General features: G+C 34.3%; 1 protein-coding gene across 3 annotated transcripts; it reads right to left on the reverse strand.

Moving 5' to 3' along the window:
• Positions 1-1,682: 1,682 nt before the first annotated feature.
• Positions 1,683-26,986, reverse strand: tnnt3a (troponin T type 3a (skeletal, fast)). 3 transcript variants are annotated; one of them, XM_034684773.1, is made up of 14 exons: positions 26,907-26,986; positions 24,673-24,713; positions 24,557-24,570; positions 23,308-23,454; positions 14,140-14,157; positions 13,414-13,432; positions 13,274-13,319; positions 13,065-13,181; positions 10,420-10,497; positions 10,187-10,300; positions 9,989-10,101; positions 9,820-9,910; positions 6,196-6,236; positions 1,683-2,006 (listed from the first exon to the last, which is right to left on the reverse strand). In XM_034684773.1, exons 2-14 carry the CDS (start codon positions 24,690-24,692, stop codon positions 1,970-1,972), a joined length of 855 nt encoding a protein of 284 aa, XP_034540664.1. In that variant the 5' UTR covers positions 24,693-24,713; positions 26,907-26,986; the 3' UTR covers positions 1,683-1,969. The 3 variants fall into 3 exon arrangements, with proteins under 3 accessions (XP_034540664.1, XP_034540663.1, XP_034540661.1); XM_034684772.1 differs by lacking the exon at positions 6,196-6,236 and adding an exon at positions 8,124-8,164; XM_034684770.1 differs by lacking the exon at positions 6,196-6,236.
• Between the last annotated feature and the right edge of the window lie 176 nt (positions 26,987-27,162).

Here is a 27,162-nt window from a genome sequence, read left to right on the forward strand (position 1 = left end):
TAGCTGTTGAGTTAACTAAATAACTAATCAGATTTAGTGTTTCTTGTTGTTTTATTTATCAGTATGTAGACGTGTGTCTTGGTACACAGCTACCAACATGTAGCTATGTGGCTATGCTAACTAGCGCTAGCACTTATCCATGATAAATAAAAATCATCCACTAGATCTTCAAATCTGCAGACGTGGGGAGTAAAACCGACCTCTGCCAGAAAGGCAGCAGGACCTTTTGTGAAGGATTGGTCACAGATTTAGTGTTTCTTGTTGTTTCATTTGTCAGTGTGTCTTGGTACACAGCTAAAGCTACAGCTATGAACATATAGCTATGTGGCTATGCTAATTAGCGCTAGCACTTATCCATGACAAATAAAAATCATCCACTAGATCTTCAAATCTGCAGACGTGGGGAGTCAAAGCGACCTTTGTGTTTATTAAGACAGCCTACAACTAGCATGCCTCCCTCCTAAGCTCCTTGTTAGCACACATGTGTGCAGGGAATGAAAAACGGAGGAGGGGTTGAGTTGTATTTTATACAGTCTATGGGCTGAACAAGCTCCGAGCTCTGACTTCCTGTTACAGACCGGATATTGTTGTTACGTAACAAAAACACTGAAGTCTGAAACGGCTGGTTTCACACACATTTACAGAAAGGTGGAGAAATCAGAACAGGGGCAGAATGGAGTCTTTTCATTCTCAGGGGGTTTGTAGACAGGGACACAGATTTCAGGTAAAGAACCATTAAAAAGTCCATTTTGCATGATATGTCACCTTTAAGTGAACTTCTAGATTTCCTCACCTTCTTTCATGAGTTGCATGTCAGTGTGACACCGCTGTCCACCTCTCCAAAACATGTCACTTACACACTGATGAGCTGTTTTTTTTAGAGTGAAGTCAAACTGAGTCCCAAAAAACACAGAAGAGTAAAACCAACCTCTATAAACCTCGACTTCTGTCCTTTATGCTAGGTTTAGTTAAGCTAGCTTTCTACATTAGCTAGTTAGCTGAACTCTTAAGATTAGAGGCAAACTAAAGTCCCTGAAGAAACAAACACCATTTTGAAAACTAGCATCTTACAATTAGCTTTAAATAATGATGCTAACTCTGCTTTTTCATTCTTATTTTGTATGCTAGTCCATTAGCCTCACTGGCTTCATGATATAAAGTATATAATGAATCTGATATGCTAGCTGTAAGGTGTATATATAAATCTGGTAATCCTATGACATGTTCTCCTTGTTCCATAAGAAGTCTTGAATAATTTTGCATTTTAATAGAGTAAATAATTACATTTAAGCCCTTAAAAACTGGCTGATTAGCTGAGTATCTAACAATAAAAGTGACGTTAGCTTTGCAGCTACGTTAGCTCTTAAGCTACCCTGTTAAACCTTCAAACTTATTTAATTCGTACAAGCTTTCCTCACTTTTAAGGGGTCTTTTCATGCAATCTGAGTTCTAAAAATGTTAAAAATTAAACCTCAAAAATGTGCTAGCTCCTGAAAATATGTTAGCATGTTTTGAGAATAAAACTCTGTTTGTATAAAATGCAAAGACGTCCAGCGCTGACGCCGCAGAGCTTTCATATCCGGCTAACTAGATCCTTAAAAGTTCAATTCAACAGTGTCGAACAAACGACTTTAAAAAGACTGAACTTTATTGATTCCTGAATAACAACAGATCTACAGACATGGCTTGAAGAGTCACACTTTATTTACAAAAATACTGAGAACCAAACAGTGGAGGGCGAGGAAGCGAGATGGCGAACAGGTTTTTAAAGTGGGTTGTATTCCTACTGAGCAGCAGCTAAAGGCTCCTGGTTGCGTTTATCAGGACGTGGGTTGATAACTGCAAAGTGAACCCTAGCGTCACTGGTTTCTTCTGAGCTACGACCTTCGCCACAGTGTTTGTTGTGTCATCAGGCGTGTGTACGAGACAATCGCGGTTTGGTTTCTGAGCAGCGGCAGGGCGGGCCAGTCTACTTTCTGCGGCGGGCGGCGGCTCCCTTCTTGCTGCTGTAATACGAAAAACACAAAAACAGGGACACGTGTCAGAAAGTGGAAACTTTTACTAAACAAAAACAAGACATTTCTGCTCTACAGTTAAAGAAACACTGAGGCTAACGGGGTGTGATGTCCTGCTCAAAGGCTAGAGAGCAGTTTTAAAAACATCAGTCAAACCAAAGCTAGGTTAGCAAGTTAGCCTAATGTTTTTCGTTAGCTTGTTCATCAAACTTAGCTAGTTTGTAAAGTACCCTGTAAATATGATGATAGATATTTTGCACCTTATCGCCAGCAACTAGCATGTCGGCTAACTTACAATGATGCATTTGCTGACAGACATCAGAGCATAAACTGTTTTGAGAATAAAACTCTGTTTGTATAAAATGCAAAGACGTCCAGCGCTGACGCCGCAGAGCTTTCATATCCGGCTAACTAGATCTTTAAAAGTTCAATTCAACAGTGTTGAACAAACAACTTTAAAAAGACTGAACTTTATTGATTCCTGAATAACAACAGATCTACAGACATGGCTTGAAGAGTCACACTTTATTTACAAAAATAAAAATAAATAAAGCTTTGCAGCTACGTTAGCTCTTAAGCTACCCTGTTAAACCTTCAAACTTATTTAATTCGTACAAGCTTTCCTCACTTTTGAAGGGTCTTTTTTTGGCAATCTGAGTTCTAAAAATGTTAAAAATTAAACCCCAAAAATGTGCTAGCTCCTGAAAATATTTTAGCATGTTTTGAGAATAAAACTCTGTTTGTATAAAATGCAAATCGCCACCTTATCGCCAGCAACTAGCATGTCGGCTAACTTACAATGATGCATTTGCTGACAGACATCAGAGCATAAACTGTTTAAAAATAAAAATGAACAATGCTAAAGATGAGCATTTTGATTAAACTCAACTTTTACTTCATCAAAATGCTCAAATTGAAGACTTTAGTGTAAAATTCCATGGAAAGCAGAGCCTCAATTCCCCTTTCAATTCCATTTGTAGCGCACTTTTTTATGCTAGTTTTTAGCATAAATAAGCTTTTGTATATTCATCTGATGTGCAAGACCTACAGGTCGGCAAAGTAGCTGCTTTCCAAAGTTACACAACATTAACTAATAACGAAACATGAGACTTTCATATTAAACATAAACGAAGGGATTGAGGGCTTCATGCAAAAAGGTCATAAATGCAACATTTCCTGCAGCATCATGTCTGAAAGTTCAAACATAGTCACACTCATGCACCACTTACCTCCACAGACTGAATCCAGTCCAACAGCAACCAAACTTTGACACGTAACATTTGTTGTAACGATAGTAAATATATATTTATTTACTATCTAAGTTTTAGTCGACACAGTGAGACACAAAAATACATTTTATGAGTAAAGTCAAACTGAAGCAGACTTCATGAAAAATGACGAGTTAGCCGAGATATAGTTTTACGTTAGCTACTGAGGCAAAGAGTTTTTATATTAGCGATTTAGCCTTGGTTTGTTTTCCATTAGCTAGTAAAGTAACGTTTTATTACATTAGCTGGTTAGCCTACATTTTTTTTGTTAGCTAGTAAAACAACATTTTTTAAGTTAGCTGGTTAGCCTACATTTTTTATGTAAGCTGGTTTAGCCTCTATTTTTCTACGTTGGCAAGTTAGCCTAGATATTTTTATGTTAGCTATCAAGGCAAGGCTTTTTTATGTTCGCAAGTTACCCTAGATTTTTTAAAAGTTAGCTAGTGAGGCAAGGTGTGTTTTTTATGTTAGCAAAGCAAGGGCTCTGTATGTTAGCATGTTTTTATTTTAGCTAGGAAGGCAAGGGTTTCTTATGTTGGCAACTTACCCATGTTTTTTTTTTTTACATTAGCTAGTAAAGTAAACGTTTTATTACATTAGCTGGTTAGCCTAGATTTTTTATATACGCCTTTTTAGCCTCTATTTTTTTATGTTAGCAAGTTAGCCTAGATATTTTGACATTAGCTAACAAAGCAACGTTATTTTACGTTAGTTAGTTGCACCAGATTTTTAACGTTAGCATGTTACCCTAGATTTTTTAAAAGTTAGCTAGTGAGGCAAGGTGTGTTTTTTATGTAAGCAAAGCAAGGGCTCTGTGTGTTAGCATGTTTTTATTTTAGCTAGGAAGGCAAGGGTTTCTTATGTTGGCATTTTACCCATGTTATTTTTTACATTAGCTAAATAGCCTCGATTATTTTGACGTTAGCCAGTAAAGCAAGGTTTTTTTTTTTACTTTAGCTAGTAAAACAACATTTTTTAAGTTAGCTGGTTAGCCTAGATTTTCTTAATGTTAGCTAATTAGCCTTGATTTTTTTATGTAAGCTGGTTTAGCCTCTATTTTTCAACGTTAGCAAGTTTGCCTTGATATTTGCACATTAGCTAGTAAGGCAAGGTGTGTTTTTTATGTTAGCAAAGCAAGGGCTCTGTATGTTAGCATGTTTTTATTTTAGCTAGGAAGGCAAGGGTTTCTTATGTTGGCAACTTACCCTGTTTTTTTTTTTACATTAGCTAGTAAAGTAAACGTTTTATTACATTAGCTGGTTAGCCTAGATTTTTTATATACGCCTTTTTAGCCTCTATTTTTTTATGTTAGCAAGTTAGCCTAGATATTTTGACGTTAGCTAACAAAGCAACGTTATTTTACGTTAGGTAGTTGCACCAGATTTTTTACGTTAGCATGTTACCCTAGATTTTTTAAAAGTTAGCTACTGAGGCAAGGTGTGTTTTCTTTTGTTAGCAAAGCAAGGGCTCTGTATGTTAGCATGTTTTTATTTTAGCTAGGAAGGCAAAGGTTTCTTATGTTGGCATTTTACCCTTGTTATTTTTTACATTAGCTAAATAGCCTCGATTATTTTGACGTTAGCCAGTAAAGCAAGTTTTTTTTTTTACTTTAGCTAGTAAAGCAACATTTTTTACATTAGCTTGTTAGCCTAGATTTTCTTAATGTTAGCTAGTTAGCCTTGATTTTTTTTATGTAAGCTGGTTTAGCCTCTATTTTTCAACGTTAGCAAGTTAGCCTAGATATTTTGACGTTAGCTAACAAAGCAACGTTTTTTTTACTTTAGTTAGTTCCCCTAGATTTTTTACATTAGCATGTTAGCCTTGATTTTTTTCAAAGTTAGCTAGTGAGGCAAGGTGTGTTTTTTATGTTAGCAAAGCAAGGGCTCTGTATGTTAGCATGTTTTTATTTTAGCTGGGAAGGCAAGGGTTTCTTATGTTGGCAACTTACCCATGTTTTTACATTAGCTAGTAAAGCAACTTTTTTTTACGTTAGCTAGTTAGCCTTGATTTTTATGTAAGCTGGTTTAGCCTTTTTTTTCTACGTTAGCAAGTTAGCCTAGATATTTTTATGTTAGCTATCAAGGCAAGGCTTTTTTACATTAACATGTTACCCTAGATTTTTTAAAAGTTAGCTAGTACGGCAAGGTGTGTTTTTTATGTTAGCAAAGCAAGGGCTCTGTATGTTAGCATGTTTTTATTTTAGCTAGGAAGGCAAGGGTTTCTTATGTTGGCATTTTTACCCTTGTTTTTACATTAGCTAGTAAAGCAACATTTTTTACGTTAGCTAGTTAGCCTTGATTTTTTTATGTAAGCTGGTTTAGCCTCTATTTTTCAACGTTAGCAAGTTTGCCTTGATATTTGCACGTTAGCTATCAAGGCAAGGTGTTTTTTTTTACGTTAAGTAGTTAGCCATGTTTTTTCACATTAGCAAGTTAGCCTAAACTTTATAGCTAGCTACCAAAATGTTAAACATGGTATAAGAAATACATTAAAACGTTTGTTTTACTTTTACTACTATTATGTCAAAGTTAAACCTTTGAATGGATTGTATTATTTTTAGTTGACATCGTACGATCACGATTTATGGATATATGAATATTAGATGCAAAATTCACACAAAATTCAATATTACAGGGAGTTAACGTAACCTCAAAATCTGAATGATGGACTTGATGATGTTTTTTAATGACTGTTGTGTTAAAATAAATCTACGTTAGCTTCTGACTCATCCTGAGAACAGAAATGTTTTCAGGTTTGAGATATTTCATGAACGTGGAAAAGTCAAAGCGCCTGTTTTCAGACATTAATGAACTGAATGGTGAAATGAAATGAAGTCCGTCTGAAGGGGAAGGGTTCACGCAGACGACAGGTATCAGGGTGTCAGTGAACGCACCATCTACAGCACTACTTACTGCTTCTGCAACTCATCAATGCGGTTCCTGAACGTGAGCACCTGAGAAACGACACAGCAGCAGCGGCTTTAGCACACACCTGAACACCTTTACCTCCGAGGACGAGGATTGACCTCCGCGCTCCCGAGCCGGATCCACGGGCTGAAAGCTGCAGACTGAGGCATCATGGGAAACAAACACAAGGCTGTGCAGACTATCTGTCTTTATTTGATAAGTTACATTTTTAAAGCCTTGTGGTTGTTTCCCACTCAGAGAAGTTGACATTAAGAGGTTAGCTTTTCTCTGAAAGCTCTACAAGCTCAGACTTACCTGTTGGACCACTCGCTCACTAACATCCACTTTAATCATTTACCTGTGACTGAAGAGTTTGATCCAAAAAGACTCTTTTACTGTTGAATTCATCTCTGATTTTAAATCTGATGGTGCTACAATTTCAACCTTTTGTGCTTTTCCTGAGTCATAAGGTGCGTACATTTATTCCTGGGGTGTTATTTGAATATTAGCCAACCAGATTAGCGGCTCACTACTGCCACCAAGTGGACTGGAGTTGAAAAAGCAAAGTGTATAAAATGCAGGTAGTGAAATTTGGAGAAGCACAATTTAAAACTACTTTTTTAAGGACATATAAATAATATTTTCCTGAGTCATAAGGTCCGTACATTTCTTCCTGGGGTGTTATTTGAATATTAGCCAACAAGGTAAGCGGCTCACTACTGCCACCAAGTGGACTGGAGTTGAAAAAACAAAGTGTATAAAAGGCAGGTAGTGAAATTTGGAGAAGCACAATTTAAAACTACTTTTTTAAGGACATATAAATAATATTTTCCTGAGTCATAAGGTGCGTACATTTCTTCCTGGGGTGTTATTTGAATATTAGCCAACTAAATTGGTGGCTCATTACTGCCACCAAGTGGACTGGAGTTGAAAAAGCAAAGTGTATAAAAGGCAGGTAGTGAAATTTGGAGAAACACAATTTAAAACTACTTTTTTAAGGACATATAAATAATATTTTCCTGAGTCATAAGATGTGTACATTTCTTCCTGGGGTGTTATTTGAATATTAGCCAACTAAATTGGTGGCTCATTACTGCCACCAAGTGGACTGGAGTTGAAAAAGGAAAGTGTATAAAAGGCAGGTAGTGAAATTTGGAGAAACACAATTTAAAACTACTTTTTTAAGGACATATAAATAATATTTTCCTGAGTCATAAGGTGCGTACATTTCTTCCTGGGGTGTTATTTGAATATTAGCCAACCAGATTAGCGGCTCATTACTGCCACCAAGTGGACTGGAGTTGAAAAAGTAAAGTGTATAAAAGGCAGGTAGTGAAATTTGGAGAAACACAATTTAAAACTACTTTTTTAAGGACATATAAATAATTGATAATTAAAGAAATAATTAAAAGAATGTTTTCCTTTTTTTTTCCAGGCATACAAAGGAGTTAAAAAAAGAGCCAAATCAAGCAAGACGAATTTAAATAAAAATTTAACATTTTATGGGGAGAGAGAACTCCTCTTGAGTGAAAGAAAAATACTAATTTAAATCCAGAGACTTACTCAGTTTATAGATTTAGTAGCTCTGATTTTTGTTTTCTGCATTTAAATAATAAAATAGCAAAAAACAAATTTACAAATGACTCAAAAATATGTCCAAGACTTAATAATACAAATAAAAATCAACATATAATCTGTGTTGCTCCTAAAAACAGCTAACTTTAATTGTTTTATAAACTTGTTCCATAATAAGACGTCACTTTTTGAATCAAACTCTTGAAGTCACTGTTTGGTCTTAATTTCAGTTCCTCAGGTGGTTTCGTCGTTTCCTCTCCCGGCCAGCAGGTGGCGCTCTGGCTCCCTGACTTTCCTCCATGCTAACATGCAGCTAGCCTGAAGCTAAACAGGCAGACACCCTGCTCAGCTCTACTTACAATTTACTGAGCTCCTCAACTCTCTTACGCAGGGTTGTAACCTGGAGGGAATCAAAGAGCACATCGAGGGGTTCAAATCTGGAGACTCGCTCAGGTGGACGCTCACCTCAGGAGTCCAGACATCAACACAGAGTAATATTCAACATGAAGGTTACCGCCGGGAGGAAGAAGAGTTAATACAGGATAATAAAAAACAACATCATATGTTGGTTTTAAACTGGAGGAATGTTGAAGACATACCGGGACACGGCTGCTGATGGAGAATTAAAGAGTTAAGAGAATCAGGGTCAAGTGTTTCAGACGAGACTCTCACTGCAGATACTGAAACACTTTACACATGAACCTTTTTAACATTTAAACTCACTTTGAAACAAATAAAAAAATATATATTAGATGTAAGGAATTGTCTGAGTCTTGATACCCTTACAGGAAAAGGTTTTCTGAATGATTAAAACATTTAAATTTGACAAAATATCATTTTTAAAAAAGTAGGCAGGGAATAAAAGCATATGTAGAAAAATAAAAAAAATTAAAATAAGTATTTAAAAGCGCAAAATATCAAAAAATGGTAAAAATATTTTGAAAACAAAGGAATAGAAAGTACTAATAGTTATAATTAATCATAATAATTAAAATAAATAATAATAACATAATAGTATTAATAGTAAAAATAACAATAATAATGATTAATAATAATACTAATAATTATAAGTAATAATTATGATAGTTAAGTAAATAAAACATAATAGTATTAATAGTAAAAATAACAATAATAATGATTATTAATGATAAAAATAATAAGTAACAATTATGATACTTAAAAGTAAATAAAACACAATAATAGTATTAACAGTGATAACAATAATAATAATAATTATAGTAAGAGTAATTATAGTAATAATAATAATAGTTAATGGTGAAACAATATTTAAAATAAGATTTTTGAAAAGGTAGTGAGAGAATAAAATTATTTGTACACCCAAAATTTAAAAGAGAGTCTTCAAAAGTGCAAAATTTCAATACATTGTAAAAAATATTGTGAAAACAATTGAATAGAAAAAAATATTATTAGTAGTATTATTATTGTTATAAGTAATAGTAGTAATAATAACAGTATTAATTGTAATAATAACAGTTATAATAAAAATAGTAAGAGTAATTATAGTAAGTTATAATTAAAATAATTTTAGTATTAATATAATAATATATAATTAAGTCAAGAATCAGAAAAAATGTCTTTGTGCATATCTATATATAACTATGATATTCATTATATTTAACATTATCTCAAAGTTTTTAATTGTTGACAATGATTGGATATTATTTATTTAGTTTAAATGGAAATTTAAAAAATAAGGATGATAATAAATCAATAAATTATATCTTTAATTTAAACAAAGCATTTAGTTTTTATTATCAGAAGTGAATTAAACTTCATGGTCCTTTAAAATAAAGAAGCTATGATCCAGAAAGTTTGATTTCTCTTTCTTTTCTGATTCCTTTTCATCAGACTTTCTTCCACTAAAGGTCCCAAAATGTTATTGCAGTGTTATAAATTCACAAAACCCTCTAACTAGTTATAAATCTTTCCCACAGACTCGTCTATCTGCCTCTAAGAGATGTGAACAGTAAACATGACTCACTTTAATCCCCTGTCAGCACACACGTAAAGACAAACAGGTGGAGGGAGTCTCACCTCGTATTTCTGCTTCTTCAGTCTCTCCATGTGGTCGAACTTCTCAGACTCCAGCTGCTTCATCCAGTCGGCGAGCTCGGTGATCTTATCCCTGCAGGAAGAACACCGTCACATGAGCCGAGACTTTAAAGGGTTAAATTACTCTGACATAGAAAGCTTGGACTCGTACTTCAGCTTGTCCTCGTTCAGATGGTCGATGTTCAGCTGCTTGCGTCTGGCAGCAAGAATCTTCTTCTTCTTCTCTCTCTCAGTTTCTTTCTTTCCTCCTCTCTTCTGGTCAGCCTGTGAGGAGAGAGGTGTGGATCATTAAAACACTGAACTAAAGTCCCTGAACGCCTCATTCACACGTCCACGGCGTGATACTGACTCTCTGCAGGTGGCTGCTGTAGTTGGAGCCCATGCTGGACAGAGCGGACTTCTTCTTCGCATCTTCATCAGCCTTCTTCTTCTGGTCGCTCTCCTCCCTGATTCGCCTCTCCTCCTGTTTTTGGTGAAAAAATATCAAAAGTGAGACGTCTGAAGTTGGATCCTGGGCTCAGAGCACCGCAGGATGGAAGTGTAGACGCCAATAAATAAGGTATAAAGTTTAAACCCACGAACCTCACGTCTTGCCTGGCGCTCCTTATCCTTCTCAGAACGGATCCTCTGCTGCTCGGCCCTCTCGGCACGACGCTTCTCCTGCAGGGCGGACACCAAACACCACACACACGTTATATCCCACGCCATGAAACTCATGTTTCTACAGTAAATACTAGCTGGAGGACTTAGCTTAGCATTTAGACTTGCAACAGCTTTCCTGGCGCTGGTATGAAGACGCTGTTTTGACGTTTGTTCGTTAGCAAGAACCAGTAGCAGGCTAGCTAGCTAGCTACTGGTCCCACAAAACAACAATTTGGCACATAACCCTCTGTATGAAGTAAGCTAGCTCCTTTAACTCTTACTTTATTGTAAGGAATGAGCGTCAACATGTAACTTGTGGGTTAGCAAATTAAAGAGCCGCACCAGTTTCCTCCAGATTCCAATCTTTGTGCTAAGCTAGGCTAAATATATAAAATAACGAGGAAGTCTGGAAGTTGGATTTTTCCTTCATTGTAAAGGAGCCATGCTAGTTTTCCCAAACTTAATCAAATAACGTTTGTAAAAGTGGACAAAACTAGACAGTTAGCATATTTTAACGCTACTTTTTGACGGGCTATATAAGCTGAGTTACAGTCCTTGTGCTAAACCAGGCTACATAAGTGTTGGCTAAACATGCTAGTACATTTAGGAGTTCCTGCAATATGAATTAGGCTAGCTTTGGACCTAGCCAGGCCAGGCTAGCAGTTTACCCTGGTTTAAGTCTTTGTGCTAAGCTAGGCTAAGTACCGGTGAAACTAGATGAAACTTGTGAATTTGGTCAAATTTAAAGCAGCTTTTCACCAGAGCTGCACAAACATCCTGTCCCATTAAAGTTACTAACCATAGACCTTTCTGGAGTCCCTGAGCTCCCTTGTCCCGTAGGTTTGCTCTGGCCTGCTGCTGTGGACATGCCAGACTCCAGCTGCTAGTCCTATTTAAAGTCTCTAAAGTAGTAGGGGAGGTTGAGCCTTCAGCTACCAGTCACCTCTCCTTTGGAATCATCTACCACTCAGAGTCCGGGAGGCAGACACCCTCTCTACTTTTAAGAGTAGGCTTTAAACTTTCCTTTTTGATAAAGCTTATAGTTAGAGCTGGATCAGGCTTGGACCAGGTCTTAGTTCTGCTGCTATAGGCTTAGACTGACACACTGGGATCCTGTCTTTCCCTCTCTCTCCTCTCTCTGCCTGTCTCTCACTTTAACTCTTCCTGTCCCATTAAAGTTACTAACCATAGACCTTTCTGGAGTCCCTGAGCTCCCTTGTCTCGTAGGTTCCTCTGGATCTCTGCTGTAGATTCCTTTTTCCTTTCCTTCCTTTCTTCCTTTCTTCCTTCCTTCCTTCCTTCCTTCCTTCATTCTTTCATTCTTTCCTTCTTTCTGTCATTCTTTCCTTCCTTCCTTCCTTCCTTCCTTCCTTCCTTCCTTCCTTCCTTCTTTCTTTCAGTTTTTCTTTCCTTCCTTCTTTCCTCCCTTCCTAACTTCCTTCTTTCCCTTTCCTTCCTTCCTTCCTTCCTTCCTTCCTTCCTTCCTTCCTTCCTTCCTTCCTTCCTTCCTTCCTTCCTTCTTTCTTTCATTCTTTCCTTCCTTCCTTCCTTCTTTCTTTCATTCTTTCCTTCCTTCCTTCTTTCCTCCCTTCCTAACTTCCTTCTTTCTCTTTCCTTCCTTCCTTCCTTCCTTCTTTCTTTCATTCTTTCCTTCCTTCCTTCCTTCCTTCTTTCTTTCATTCTTTCCTTCCTTCCTTCTTTCCTCCCTTCCTAACTTCCTTCTTTCTCTTTCCTTCCTTCCTTCCTTCCTTCCTTCTTTCTTTCCTTCCTTCCTTCTTTCCTCCCTTCCTAACTTCCTTCTTTCTCTTTCCTTCCTTCCTTCCTTCCTTCTTTCTTTCATTCTTTCCTTCCTTCCTTCCTTCCTTCCTTCTTTCTTTCATTCTTTCCTTCCTTCCTTCCTTCTTTCCTCCCTTCCTTCTTTCTCTTTCCTTCCTTCCTTCCTTCCTTCCTTCTTTCTTTCATTCTTTCCTTCCTTCCTTCCTTCTTTCCTCCTTTCCTAACTTCCTTCTTTCTCTTTCCTTCTTTCCTTCCTTCCTTCTTTCTTTCATTCTTTCCTTCCTTCCTTCTCTCTTTGTTCTCTCCATGTTTCTTCATCCTTTATGTCTCCTTTCCTCACCCCCTCCTTTCCTTCTGTCATTCCTTCCCCATTTCCTCTCCTCTTTTTCTTTCTTCTGGTCTCCCTCTCTTCTCTCTTTTCTTAGACCTTTCTGGAGTCCCTGAGCTCCCTTGTCTCGTAGGTTCCTCTGGATCTCTGCTGCTGTGGACGTGGTCCAGACTCCAGCTGCTACAACTACTACTATCCATCTCCCCACTATCATCTCTCTCTCTCTTCATCTCCCTCTATCCCTCTCTCCAACACGGTCTCAGCAGATGTGTGTCTAACATGAGTCTGGTCCTGCTGGAGGTTTCTGCCTGTTAAAGGAAGTTTGTCCTTGCCACTGTAACTTGCTAAATGCTGAGTCCTGTCTGGAAGATGGGACTGGATCTGATCCGGTCTTGATGTTGGGTCTTTGTTAATAATATAGAACATAGAGTACGGTGTAGACCCTCCTCTGTGTGAGGACACTGGCTCTTGGAACACTCACGATTCTCTCTTTGAGGGCGATCAGCTCCTCCTCCTCCTTCTTCCTGCACTCAAAGTGAGCATCGATCAGGCCTTGCAGCTCGACCAGATCCTTGTTCTGACGTTTCTTCTGGATGTCCTGCAAGACCGGACGGACGGAGAGCAAAACTCAGCCAAACAAAGAATCACAACTTAACATGTTTATATCCTTGTCTCTTCAAATCCGCTTACATCAAAGTCCACTTTTTCACCATCTGGGATTTTGGGAGCGCTGGGTCTAGAGGAGAGAGTGTTTGCGTTAACATTGTCGCCTCATGCGTGTTTTTTAAATGACTTCTACGTCTGGTGGATTACGCTCGAAAGGAACTTACTTGAACTTTGGCTTCTCCTCTGCAGGTTAGGAAACGAAGAGGGGACAAGTACATGTCATGGGGTTAGAAACGAAGCTGTGTCTCTCAGGCATTACATGGTTAAAAAATGCATGTTTGTCTCTAGGTGATCAGATCCAGATTAAAAAGGTTAGATTAAGAGGTAAATACATTAAGAATAAGAACCATCAGCTTCATGAAACTGAAATAATAACTCAGTGTCATATTTCTACATGATTTAATCCAAAGGAAAGCATGATTAGCGTGCTCTACCTACAACATGTCTGGTGTTTCTTTTGGCTTGACCCCAAAATCATTTACACAAGCAAAGACTTAGCCACTCCCCCTTTTTCTGTCTCTTCCCTAAACCCAGATTCTGGAGACGCCATGCCATGCAGATGACGGGGGCATAGCAAGAGAGTAACGGTGGGGTCGCTGCGCAGTGTAGCACGTGTTAGCATTTCATATTCTTTCACCCTTTTTCTCCGCTAGCATCTTTAGCTTATCTCAACACTTCTTCAAATTTAGTCTTTCCAGTTTCAATCAATCTCTTGGGTCCAATCGGGCTCCTGTTTTTCGTGACAGACAGATAACATCGTACGAACAGCAGTAGGCGTTCGTTCGTTCTCTGGAGTACAGACGTCAGACCTGGGACCCTGTTGGTCTCCCCCAAAACCAGAATGACAGATTTGTTTTTTTTTTTAGATTAGAGTTTTGAAATGAACATACCTTCCTCTTCATAGGCCTCTGCATGCAGCAAGCATCCAAAACAAGAGCAGAACAGACAACAGGGTTAGCAGGCACGCTGAGAGCAGCTGACTGTTCAGTCAATACGCTACAAACAGTGGAAATACAAGTTTAAAGGCAGACAGTCGACCTGAAGCAGCTTCTGCATTTGTAAATTCTCAAGTTGTTACCTGATTTTGCAGAATAATTAACCCTCCTGTTATGTAGCGGGTCAAATTGACCCTTTTTAAAGTCTATTTTAGGAAATATGTGCCTTCAGAACCAGATAAATGCAGCTTAAATATCTGGGCGGCATGTGACTGAAGAGGTGTCATGTTAATTTATCAACATTAGTTCATTAAAAAAAAAAAAAACTTTATGTACAACTATTGTATTTATATTTAGGGCTTTCCAAAGTACATTAAAAAAGTGTTAACATTAATTTTAATGAAAATCTGGTGAGTTATCCTCAATGAACCATGATCTGTGAGAGTTAAAGAACACTAATAGACTAAATCTTGATTTAAAAGGTTAGTAATGAACTTAAAAATTTTGATTTAAAAAAAATTCAAAATTTTAAATAAAATAAACAAAAATCTATGTAATGTAAAACTATTGTATTTATATTTAGGGCTTTCCAAAGTACATTAAAAACATTTAACATTCATTTTAGTGAGTTATCCTCATTGAAGCATGATCTGTGAACATTAAAGAACACCAATGGACTTAATATTGATTTAACTGGTTAGTAATGAAGTTAAAAAATTGGATTTGAATTTTTTTTTTATAAAATAAATAAAAATCTAAGTTTTAACATTAATTTTAGTGAGTTATCCTCATTGAAGCATGATTTGAGAACTTTAAAGAACACCAATGGACTTAATATTGATTTAAATGGTTAGTAATGAAGTTAAAAAAAATTTGATTTAAAAAAAATTCAAAATTTAAAATAAAATAAACAAAAATCTTTGTCATGTAAAACTATTGCATTTATTTTTAGGGTTTTCCAATGTACAATAAAAAAGTTTTAACATTAATTTTAGTGAGTTATCCTCAATGAACCATGACCTGTGAACATTAAAGAACACCAATGCACTAAATCCTAATTTTAATGGTTAGTAATGAAGTAAAAAAAAATTGATTTTAAGAATTTTCAAAATGTAAAATAAAATATACAAAAATCTACTTTGTGTAAAACTATTGTATTTATATTTAGGGCTTTCCAAAGTACATTAAAAGAGTTTTAACATTAATTTTAATGAAAAATGACTAAATCTTGATTTAAATGGTTGGTAATGAAGTTTAAAAATTTTGATTTAAAAAAAATGTAATAAGTTAAACAAAAATCTATGTCATGTAAAACTATTGTATTTATATTTAGGGCTTTCCAAAGTACATTAAAAACATTTAACATTAATTTTAGTGAGTTATCCTCATTGAAGCATGATCTGTGAACATTAAAGAACACCAATGGACTTAATATTGATTTAAAAGGTTAGTAATGAAGTTAAACATTTTGATTTAAAAAAAATTCAAAATTTAAAATAAAATAAACAAAAATCTATGTCATGTAAAACTATTGTGTTTATATTTAGGGCTTTCCAAAGTACATTAAAAACATTTAACATTAATTTTAGTGAGTTATCCTCATTGAAGCATGATCTGTGAGAGTTAAAGAACACCAATGTACTAAAACTCGATTTAAATGGTTAGTATTGAAGTAAAAAAATAGGATTTTAAGAATTTTCAAAGTGTAAAAAAAATAAACAAAAATCTACTTTTGTGAAACTATTGTATTTATATTTAGGGCTTTCCAAAGTAAATTAAAAGAGTTTTAACATTAATTTTAATGAAAAATGACTAAATCTTGATTTAAATGGTTGGTAATGAAGTTTAAAAATTTTGATTTAAAAAAAATTAAATAAGTTAAACAAAAATCTATGTCATGTAAAACTATTGTATTTATATTTAGGGCTTTCCAAAGTACATTAAAAACATTTAACATTAATTTTAGTGAGTTATCCTCATTGAAGCATGATCTGTGAACATTCAAGAACACCAATGGACTTAATATTGATTTAAATGGTTAGTAATGAAGTTAAAAAATTTTGATTTAAAAAAAATTCAAAATTTAAAATAAAATAAACAAAAATCTATGTCATGTAAAACTATTGCATTTATTTTTAGGGCTTTCCAAAGTACATTAAAAACATTTAACATTAATTTTAGTAAGTTATCCTCATTAAAGCATGATCTGTGAGAGTTAAAGAACACCAATGGACCAAAACTCGATTTAAATGGTTAGTATTGAAGTAAAAAAAATTGGATTTTAAGAATTTTCAAAATGTAAAAAAAATAAACAAAAATCTACTTTTTGTGAAACTATTGTATTTATATTTAGGGCTTTCCAAAGTAAATTAAAAGAGTTTTAACATTAATTTTAATGAAAAATGACTAAATCTTGATTTAAATGGTTGGTAATGAAGTTTAAAAATTTTGATTTAAAAAAAATGTAATAAGTTAAACAAAAATCTATGTCATGTAAAACTATTGTATTTATATTTAGGGCTTTCCAAAGTACATTAAAAACATTTAACATTAATTTTAGTGAGTTATCCTCATTGAAGCATGATCTGTGAACATTAAAGAACACCAATGGACTTAATATTGATTTAAAAGGTTAGTAATGAAGTTAAACATTTTGATTTAAAAAAAATTCAAAATTTAAAATAAAATAAACAAAAATCTATGTCATGTAAAACTATTGTGTTTATATTTAGGGCTTTCCAAAGTACATTAAAAACATTTAACATTAATTTTAGTGAGTTATCCTCATTGAAGCATGATCTGTGAGAGTTAAAGAACACCAATGTACTAAAACTCGATTTAAATGGTTAGTATTGAAGTAAAAAAATAGGATTTTAAGAATTTTCAAAGTGTAAAAAAAATAAACAAAAATCTACTTTTTGTGAAACTATTGTATTTATATTTAGGGCTTTCCAAAGTAAATTAAAAGAGTTTTAACATTAATTTTAATGAAAAATGACTAAATCTTGATTTAAATGGTTGGTAATGAAGTTTAAAAATTTTGATTTAAAAAAAATTAAATAAGTTAAACAAAAATCTATGTCATGTAAAACTATTGTATTTATATTTAGGGCTTTCCAAAGTACATTAAAAACATTTAACATTAATTTTAGTGAGTTATCCTCATTGAAGCATGATCTGTGAACATTCAAGAACACCAATGGACTTAATATTGATTTAAATGGTTAGTAATGAAGTTAAAAAATTTTGATTTAAAAAAAATTCAAAATTTAAAATAAAATAAACAAAAATCTATGTCATGTAAAACTATTGCATTTATTTTTAGGGTTTTCCAATGTACAATAAAAAAGTTTTAACATTAATTTTAGTGAGTTATCCTCAATGAACCATGACCTGTGAACATTAAAGAACACCAATGCACTAAATCCTGATTTTAATGGTTAGTAATGAAGTTAAACATTTTGATTTAAAAACATTTCAAAATTTAAAATAAAATAAACAAAAATCTAAAGTCATGTAAAACTATTGTGTTTATATTTAGGGCTTTCCAAAGTACATTAAAAACATTTAACATTCATTTTAGTGAGTTAGCCTCATTGAAGCATGATCTGTGAGAGTTAAAGAACACCAATGTACTAAAACTCGATTTAAATGGTAAGTATTGAAGTAAAAAAAATAGGATTTTAAGAATTTTCAAAATGTAAAAAAAATATACAAAAATCTACTTTTTGTGAAACTATTGTATTTATATTTAGGGCTTTCCAAAGTAAATTAAAAGAGTTTTAACATTAATTTCAATGAAAAATGACTAAATCTTGATTTAAATGGTTGGTAATGAAGTTTAAAAATTTTGATTTAAAAAAAATGTAATAAGTTAAACAAAAATCTATGTCATGTAAAACTATTGTATTTATATTTAGGGCTTTCCAAAGTACATTAAAAACATTTAACATTAATTTTAGTGAGTTATCCTCATTGAAGTATGATCTGTGAACATTCAAGAACACCAATGGACTTAATATTGATTTAAATGGTTGGTAATGAAGTTAAAAATTTTGATTTAAAAACATTTCAAAATTTAAAATAAAATAAACAAAAATCTATGTCATGTAAAACTCTTGCATATATATTTAGGGTTTTCCAATGTACAATAAAAAAGTTTTAACATTAATTTTAGTGAGTTATCCTCATTGAAGCATGATCTGTGAGAGTTAAAGAACACCAATGTACTACATCTTGATTTAAATGGTTAGTAATGAAGTTAAAAAATTTGATTTATTTATTTTTTTAAATAAAATAAAAAGAAATCTATTTTCTGTAAAGCTTTTCTATTTATATTTAGGGCTTTCCAATACACAATAAAAAAGTTGTAACACTAATTTTAGTGAGTTATCCTCAATGAACCATGACCTGTGAACATTAAAGAACACCAATGGACCAAAACTCGATTTAAATGGTAAGTATTGAAGTAAAAAAAAAATGATTTTAAGAATTTTCAAAATGTAAAATAAAATATACAAAAATCTACTTTGTGTAAAACTATTGTATTTATGTTTAGGGCTTTCCAAAGTACATTAAAAGAGTTTTAACATTTATTCTAATGAAAAATGACTAAATCTTGATTTAAATGGTTGGTAATGAAGTTAAAAAAAATTTGATTAAAAAAAATTAAATAAGTTAAACAAAAATCTATGTCATGTAAAACTATTGTATTTATATTTAGGGCTTTCAAAAGTACATTTAAAAAAGTTGTAACACTAATTTTAGTGAGTTATCCTCAATGAACCATGACCTGTGAACATTAAAGAACACCAATGGACCAAAACTCGATTTAAATGGTAAGTATTGAAGTAAAAAAAAAATGATTTTAAGAATTTTCAAAATGTAAAATAAAATATACAAAAATCTACTTTGTGTAAAACTATTGTATTTATGTTTAGGGCTTTCCAAAGTACATTAAAAGAGTTTTAACATTTATTCTAATGAAAAATGACTAAATCTTGATTTAAATGGTTGGTAATGAAGTTAAAAAAAATTTGATTAAAAAAAATTAAATAAGTTAAACAAAAATCTATGTCATGTAAAACTATTGTATTTATATTTAGGGCTTTCAAAAGTACATTTAAAAAAGTTTTAACATTAATTTTAGTGAGTTATCCTCATTGAAGCATGATCTGTGAACATTAAAGAACACCAATGGACTTAATCTAGATTTAAATTAGCAATGAAGTTAAAAATTTTGATTTAAAAAAATAGATTTAATTTTTTTTTTTTTTTAAATAAAATAAACAAAAATCTGTCATCTAAAGCTATTGTATTTATTTTTAGGGCTTTCCAATGTACATTAAAAAAAGTTTTAACATTAATTTTAGTGAGTTATCCTCATTGAAGCATGATCTGTGAACATTAAAGAACACCAATGGACTTAATCTTAATTTGAATGGTTAATAATGGAATTCAAAATTTGATTTAAAAAAATGTAAAATAAAATAAAAACAAAAATCTATGTCATGTAAAACTATTGTATTTATTTTTAGGGCTTTCCAAAGTACATTTAAAAAAGTTTTAACATTAATTTTAGTGAGTTATCCTGATTGAACCATGATCTGAGAACATTAAAGAACACCAATGGAGTAAATATTGATTTAAATGGTCAACAATGGAGCTGAAAATTTTGATTTAAAAAAAATTCAAAATTTAAAATAAAATAAACAAAAATATATGTCATGTAAAACTATTGCATTTATATTTAGGGTTTTCCAATGTACAATAAAAAAGTTTTAACATTCATTTTAGTGAGTTATCCTCATTGAAGCATGATCTGTGAACATTAAAGAACACCAATGGACTTAATATTGATTTAAATGGTTAGTAATGAAGTTAAAAAATTTTATTTAAAAAAAATCAAAATTTAAAATAAAATAAACAAAAATGTATGTCATGTAAAACTATTGCATTTATTTTTAGGGTTTTCCAATGTACATTAAAAAAATGTAACATTAATTTTAGTGAGTTATCCTCAATGAACCATGACCTGTGAACATTAAAGAACACCAATGCACTAAATCCTGATTTTAATGGTTAGTAATGAGGTAAAAAAAAATTGATTTTAAGAATTTTCAAAATGTAAAATAAAATATACAAAAATCTACTTTGTGTAAAACTATTGTATTTATATTTAGGGCTTTCCAAAGTACATTAAAAACATTTAACATTAATTTTAATGAAAAATGACTAAATCTTGATTTAAATGGTTGGTAATGAAGTTTAAAAAATTTGATTTAAAAATAATTAAATAAGTTAAACAATAATCTATATCATGTAAAACTATTGAATTTATATTTAGGGCTTTCCAAAGTACATTAAAAACATTTAACATTAATTTTAGTGAGTTATCCTCATTGAAGCATGATCTGAGAACATTAAAGAACACCAATGGACTTAATATTGATTTAACTGGTTAGTAATGAAGTTAAAAAATTGTATTTAAAAAAATTTCAAAATTTAAAATAAAATAAGCAAAAATCTATGTCATGTAAAACTATTGCATTTATATTTAGGGTTTTCCAATGTACATTAAAAAAATGTAACATTCATTTTAGTGAGTTATCCTCAATGAACCATGATCTGAGAACATTAAAGAACACCAATGGACTTCATCTTAATTTGAATGGTTAATAATGGAATTCAAAATTAGATTAAAAAAAAAATCAAAATTTAAAATAAACAAAACAAAAATCTATGTCATGTAAAACTATAGTATTTATTTTTAGGGCTTTCCAATGTACATTTAAAAAGTTTTAACATTAATTTTAGTGAGTTATCCTCAATGAACCATGATCTGAGAACATTAAAGAACACGCATGGAGTAAATATTGATTTAAATGGTCATCAATGGAGCTGAAAATTTTGATTTTAAAAATGTTTATTGGGAATTTTTGGGGTTCTGACACTTTTGGATAATTGAATATTCCCCGGGTCAAATTGACCCAGGAACATTATTGCTAACGTAACAGGAGGGTTAAGAACTGCGATGACACGTTGATCGAATAAACACTGAGAGTGTCAAATTGAATATGGCCGTTTTTACGTTAGCTTAACCGCAATTTTAGCAGCTAACATTTTAAAAAACATTCATGAAGGTAAATGAGAATTTACAATTGCGTACAATCAGTCTCAGTTTGTTGAAGCCGGTTTCAGCTCAACAAAGTATGAATGATTAATGCTGCATTCAGGTGCCGTTGTTTACAGAAGTTGAGTTTGCTTAGAGTTAGATTTACAGTCATTTAACATTAACATTAACATTATCGTTTATTTAATTAAACATTTTCTCAACAATACAGCACGTGAATGCTACTCCAGTTTGGAGAACTTTACCAGCATGACAGCATGATGAAAACATTTCAATAAAGATGAAATTATTATTATTATGAATGTAAATTAAACTAAAATGAAATTTAGTTACATGATTTTATTTTTCATGCTTTGCCGTCAATATGAGTCCCCTAAAAGAAGCAGCTCAAGATACAGCATTCATAAGACATGTTTAACTTCATGGGATAGAACAGTGATAATTATAATTATAATAATAAAGCATCATGTACGCTAAATAATTTTATTTAGAGTACATGTGGAACAGAAGTATGAGTAGAGTTAGACTGAAAAAAGGCCAGTCCGTTTATTTTCAATTTAAGCGTGAGAATGCTAACGTTTGAGCGTAAAGTTAAAGCTAAGTTTATCTGATGAAGTAGAAATTTGAAATAAGTAGTTTACAGGTTACAGATTTCAAAATAAAGTTCTTTCTTTTGAGAATTTCTACACTAAATGTAACGTTAGCTTGGAAGCTAAATTTAAACTTGAAACTACTTAAAAATCCATTTACATTCACCAGGACGCGTTTCTAACATTTCACCACTTTTAATTAATATTTTCAGAAGCTAAATTAAAATAATAATTAAAGTGTTTGAATTTCTAAGATGATTCTAATTGTGTGAAATTTGAAGCCTCTTAAGTATTTTTTTTAAAATGATGCCAAATAAATTCAACTTTATATTATTTTTTTTTTAAATCTCCTAAAACTTTTCAGAAATAAATCCTACAGAAAATTATTCAGTAACTCTCACTCTTTGAAGAACTATTCAGTTACAAAGATTTACACAGATTTTAAAAAGTTCTTTTTTTGAGAATTTCTCTATGCATTAAAAATTTGTTAAGTTTCAACAGTTTAAATTAATTTTTTTTATTTTCTAAAATAATTAATATTGTGTGAAACTTAATTTGTTCTTTTCCAAAAAAATCTACTGACAAAATTTTTTAAAATTTTAAAATTTTTGAATTGAATCTAAAAAATCCACAAAATATATAGAAAGTTCAAAGTAAATAGCACCTTGATATTATATTAAATATATATTACATTTTCACAGAATTTAAAGATTGATTTAAAAATCTTCACCATTTCTAAGTTGTGTTAGCTTAAAAGCTATTTAGCTTTCAGCTAAATTGAGGATAATGAAATATTAATATTACACAAGTTGTGAATCTAAGTGCATGACATTACAATAGTTACCTTTTAAAATTGATTTAAATTGCATTAAAGTAACAGCCTCTTAAATATTGTTTTTACCGTATGCTAATCAGTTAGCATGATGTCATAAATTGAGACAAAAGTGATTTTTTTTTAAATTGTCCGTTTACATTTAAGAGGTAAAACTACCACTTCTTTTTTTAAACTAAAATATCTCTTAAACTTTCTCAGGAATACGATTTATTTAATATTTTATCAGAGAGCATTTAAGCTAACGTGGACTTGGGCTCTTTATATCAGCCTAAAACACGAGCTTAGAGCAGCCTCTGGTATTAGTCGTGTGAATGTGAAATGCTTTGTTTAACATCGACTACATGTATGTTCATATTGATCAATTTTAAAAAAGTCAAGAGTGCTGCGTTTATCTTTGACTTTGTGCAGAGGTGAAAGGAAGGTAGCGTTAGCATTAGCAGACATGGTGAACATGTGTGCGGATCAGGATTAGTGGGGTCTGTCTGGCTGGCTGCAGCCGGTGGAGCGCACCTGTTGCCTGGGAAAGGATGATAGAATACCCCCCTTCCCCCCTCCATGCCACATACCTTCAGGCTCAGGCTCAGGCTCTGGTTCTGGTTCTGGCTCTGGTTCTACCACTGGCTCTGGTTCTGGTTCTGGCACTGGTTCTGGCTCTGGCTCAGGGGCCGCCTCTGGGGCCACCTCTACTTCCTCTACTACCTCCTCTTCTACAGCTACACAACATGCAGCGAGTCACCAGGGGAGAGGAAGGGCGGTGAGAGGGTTAATGGAAGCAGGAGAAAAGGGAAAGAGGGGTAGGAGGTGGAGGAGGGCAGGGTGAGTGGGGAACAAGGGAGGGAAATGTGAGATATGAGGAGGTTCACTGCAGGGCAGTTTGGGGGAACTGCCACCAGATGGCGCTAAAGCAAGTGAGACAGCAAGCGGTTACAAGAGGGAAAAGGTAAGTCATTGATGGGAAGTCATTGATGATGAAATGTGATCCTGAGGATTCCTGCACTTCAACTCACTGCAAAGAGAAATAATCTGATCTGCTGATTCAACCTGTGTCTCATTGTCATCTCAGGTAACGTTAGTGTTAACCAGCATGCCATCAAAAATACATCACGTGAAAGTAAGAGCACACGTTTCAAAAATGGCCGACAAATTAGTATCAGTGACATGAGATAACCCGGCGTCTGCGGGCTGCGTCTTACCATCGTATTCTTCACGTCCGTCCGAGAAAGAAAGGAGCAGAAGAACATTATGAAAAGATCCCCTTTGTACCCAATTTTACAGATTATGGTGCAAAACGTGGGTACACTGGGGATCCATGCTAAGCATACACAACACAGTCCTCCTGGGCCGATGAGAGCTCACAGGCGGGACACGAAACCTCACGAATCCAGCTTACACCTGGAAGTTTATCGGCTGAGGAGGACTGTATGTTTGCAGATAATCATGCAGAGCTGCTGCAGGATTTGATGCCAACAGGTCAGTGCAGACTTTAAACTTGAAACTTTATTTCATTTAGTTCAACACTGTCCTGATGCCAGCAGTGCTGCCTGCAACCATGCTCCAGCGGCAGGAGGAGAAATACAATATGCAGATTGGCTTTTAATGAAAGAGAGAGAGAGAGAGCGTTGAATCTGGAGGAGTCAAGCCAAACCTGCAAACGTACGAATTTATCCAGTGCAAATAACTCTCTGAAGAGGATGGAAAGTCAGTTAGGCAGGGTTCAGACATAAACTCGGGTGTAGCATGGAGCTCCGATGTACCTGCGGCTGAAGCTAAAGGGGGTTTAATTTGAGTCTGAGAGGGGAGGATGGTGAGACTTACCCTCGACCTGATCGCTGCAACACACAAAGGAGAGAAAAGTCAGAGTTAGATTTGTGAAAATGAAGAGTCAGCAGATGCAGAAGTTTAAAATGTGAGTGTAATTGAATCAGACTTACACTTCCTCAGTGTCAGACATGGTGACAGTGGACTTTGCAACCTGGAGGAGAGAGAGAGAGAGAGAAGAAGAGAGGAATTTAAAGTCAGTTTGAAGGAGCGACCCGAGCGCCCTGCTGTATTTATAGCATCAGGATTAAGTTGCAAATGTCTTAAATATCTGCCCCACCCTGAGCCAAGAGGACCACACCTGCTTCTCCTCGCCTGTGCATATTTCAACACCGCCGTAAAAATAACTCGTTTCACACAGATTCAAATACAGACCATGTTTGAATCTGTGCAGGGGAACAAAGAGAGAACAAACTTCCTTGTTCTTTTATGTCAGGGGAAGAAATGTCAGTGCTTTTGCCTCTCTTGTGGCGCGCAGATGCATTCTTAGACCTGATGTCTGTCCTCTATTTAGAGAAAATTCAATTTAGTAGTAGAGGTTGTTCAGATAATTTATATATATAAAAAAAAAAACTGGGGTCCTGTGCAAGCATTTGTAAATTCAATTCCCTCTCTTGAGGAATAATGTATGTTTCATAGGGTGAGTTGTAAAAATTAATTCAAGATTTTGTTTGTTAGAAATAATTTGTATTTTATTTTACTTATTTATTTATTTATTTTTATACATGTTTATTTATTTGTATTTATTTTTATATATTTTTATTTATTTTTATTCATTTCTATTTATTTATTTATTTTTATTTTATTTATTTATTTTTATTTTATTTATTTATTTATTATTATTATTATTCTAACCTTTATTTAACCAGGAAATGCTCATTGAGATTAAAAATCTCTTCTCCAAGAGAGTCCTGGCTGAGATAGGCAGCAGCACACTCACACAGTTACAATTTTACAATAGACATACATACAAATAGCAGATCCATACAACAGCTACACAACAGGTACCTTTTTCATGTATCATATCTCCTTCCAGTTTTCTTATTTCTAAGATACCTCATTTCAAAGCACACTCAATTGGAAGTGGATTCTTGTTTGTCTGTAGAAATATAAAACTGGGTAACATGCACTTTATGATTGATGCATACAGCAGAAAAACCTAATGAAAATATATTTAAAATAATAAAAACTTCTTTGTTTTATTCTTAGACGTCGGCTTGATGCTGAATCTGCTCCTAATGACACATGAGAAGATTCATGTCGTGGTTTTATCTTTAGAAACTCTCAAAAAATCTGATTCAAATCCAACAACCCCGACCTGAATGTGTTTGCACTTTAATCTGTAAGTGATGGAGTCTGGATTAGTCGCACGTTAGCATCGTTAGCCGCCATAAAGGCGTCCCGACATCACGACTATTTCCATCGGACAGCTGCAGCCGCGCTCAGATCCGGTTTCAGCGAACCCCGACGCCGAAAGATTGGGTTCCACCGACCGTAATTCCACCTTCATCTCCTTATGTGGACGTCTCGCTCTCACATGGTTCCTTCAATCACTCTCCCCCCGAGGCCCCCCGCCGCCGCTGCTGACGGAGGCCACTTTGCTCAGGAATTAAAATAAACCCTGAACGGGAGGTGTTAAGGTCAGAGGTCTCATGTCTGAGGCTCCAAACTCTGAAGGCGTTTTTTTTTTTTTTTAAACTTCAATTTGGAAATCCTTTTAAAGTCCAGTCTCCTCCTGGCTCCCGGTCAAAGATGTTAAAGTGTTTATCCTGCAGCTATGTTAGCTTTAATGTGCACACATGCCACGCCCCGTTTACAGCTCCTCTAATCCACTTCACAATCAAAATCTCCACGCCAGGAATCCAACTAAGAAAAGCCGCGCCGATTAAGATAACAGAAATGACAACAGGATTCTTCCCGCTGCTGGCGAGAGCTTGCATAACTCATTAGTGTCGTCTTCTCTCTCCTGAAGCTGAAAGCTGCTTCAAAGGCTTTAAGCCCTCTGTAAATCCCTCAGGTATGAACCTCCGCTGGAACCCTGGACTCAGACCAATCCGGGACAAAAACATCAACACAGATCTGAAGCTCCAAAGATTTAGCTGCACAGCTTCAATCACACAAGAACCAGAACCCAGAGATGAGTTTACTTCCCAAACCAAAAGATGTGCTACAGAAACTCTCCTCTTTCTGAAACCAGATTTAAAGAAGCATCATCTTCCTGATGTCTTTGTTCCCCCTCTCATTCCTGACCTGGTGGTTTGACTACGTGGACTCAGCCGTCCCCACTGTGGGTGATGTTTAGTGGACTTTTTTGCTCTCTCACACTCACACTCTCTCTCGTTCTTACCTCAGAAACGTTGACAGAAGCGAGCTCCCTGCTGGCCAAGACAGGCTGTAAGGTTCTGCAAACTTACCGCGCTGATTATGTCCTTCTGTTATACTGACACATGATCCGCCAGGCCTCCCCATTGGCCGAGGAGCCGGGCTTGGAGGCGAGGCCTGGGACCCACGCTGGGGCAGGGTCCGTGACTCCGGTGCCCCCTCGCCCTCCCCCCCCTCTGGCACTCAATAAGGAGATGGAAGGGTCGAGGGCTAAGGAGGGA

Source organism: Notolabrus celidotus, chromosome 6 (genome assembly GCF_009762535.1).
Source record: "Notolabrus celidotus isolate fNotCel1 chromosome 6, fNotCel1.pri, whole genome shotgun sequence".
NCBI classification, from domain to species: domain Eukaryota; kingdom Metazoa; phylum Chordata; class Actinopteri; order Labriformes; family Labridae; genus Notolabrus; species Notolabrus celidotus.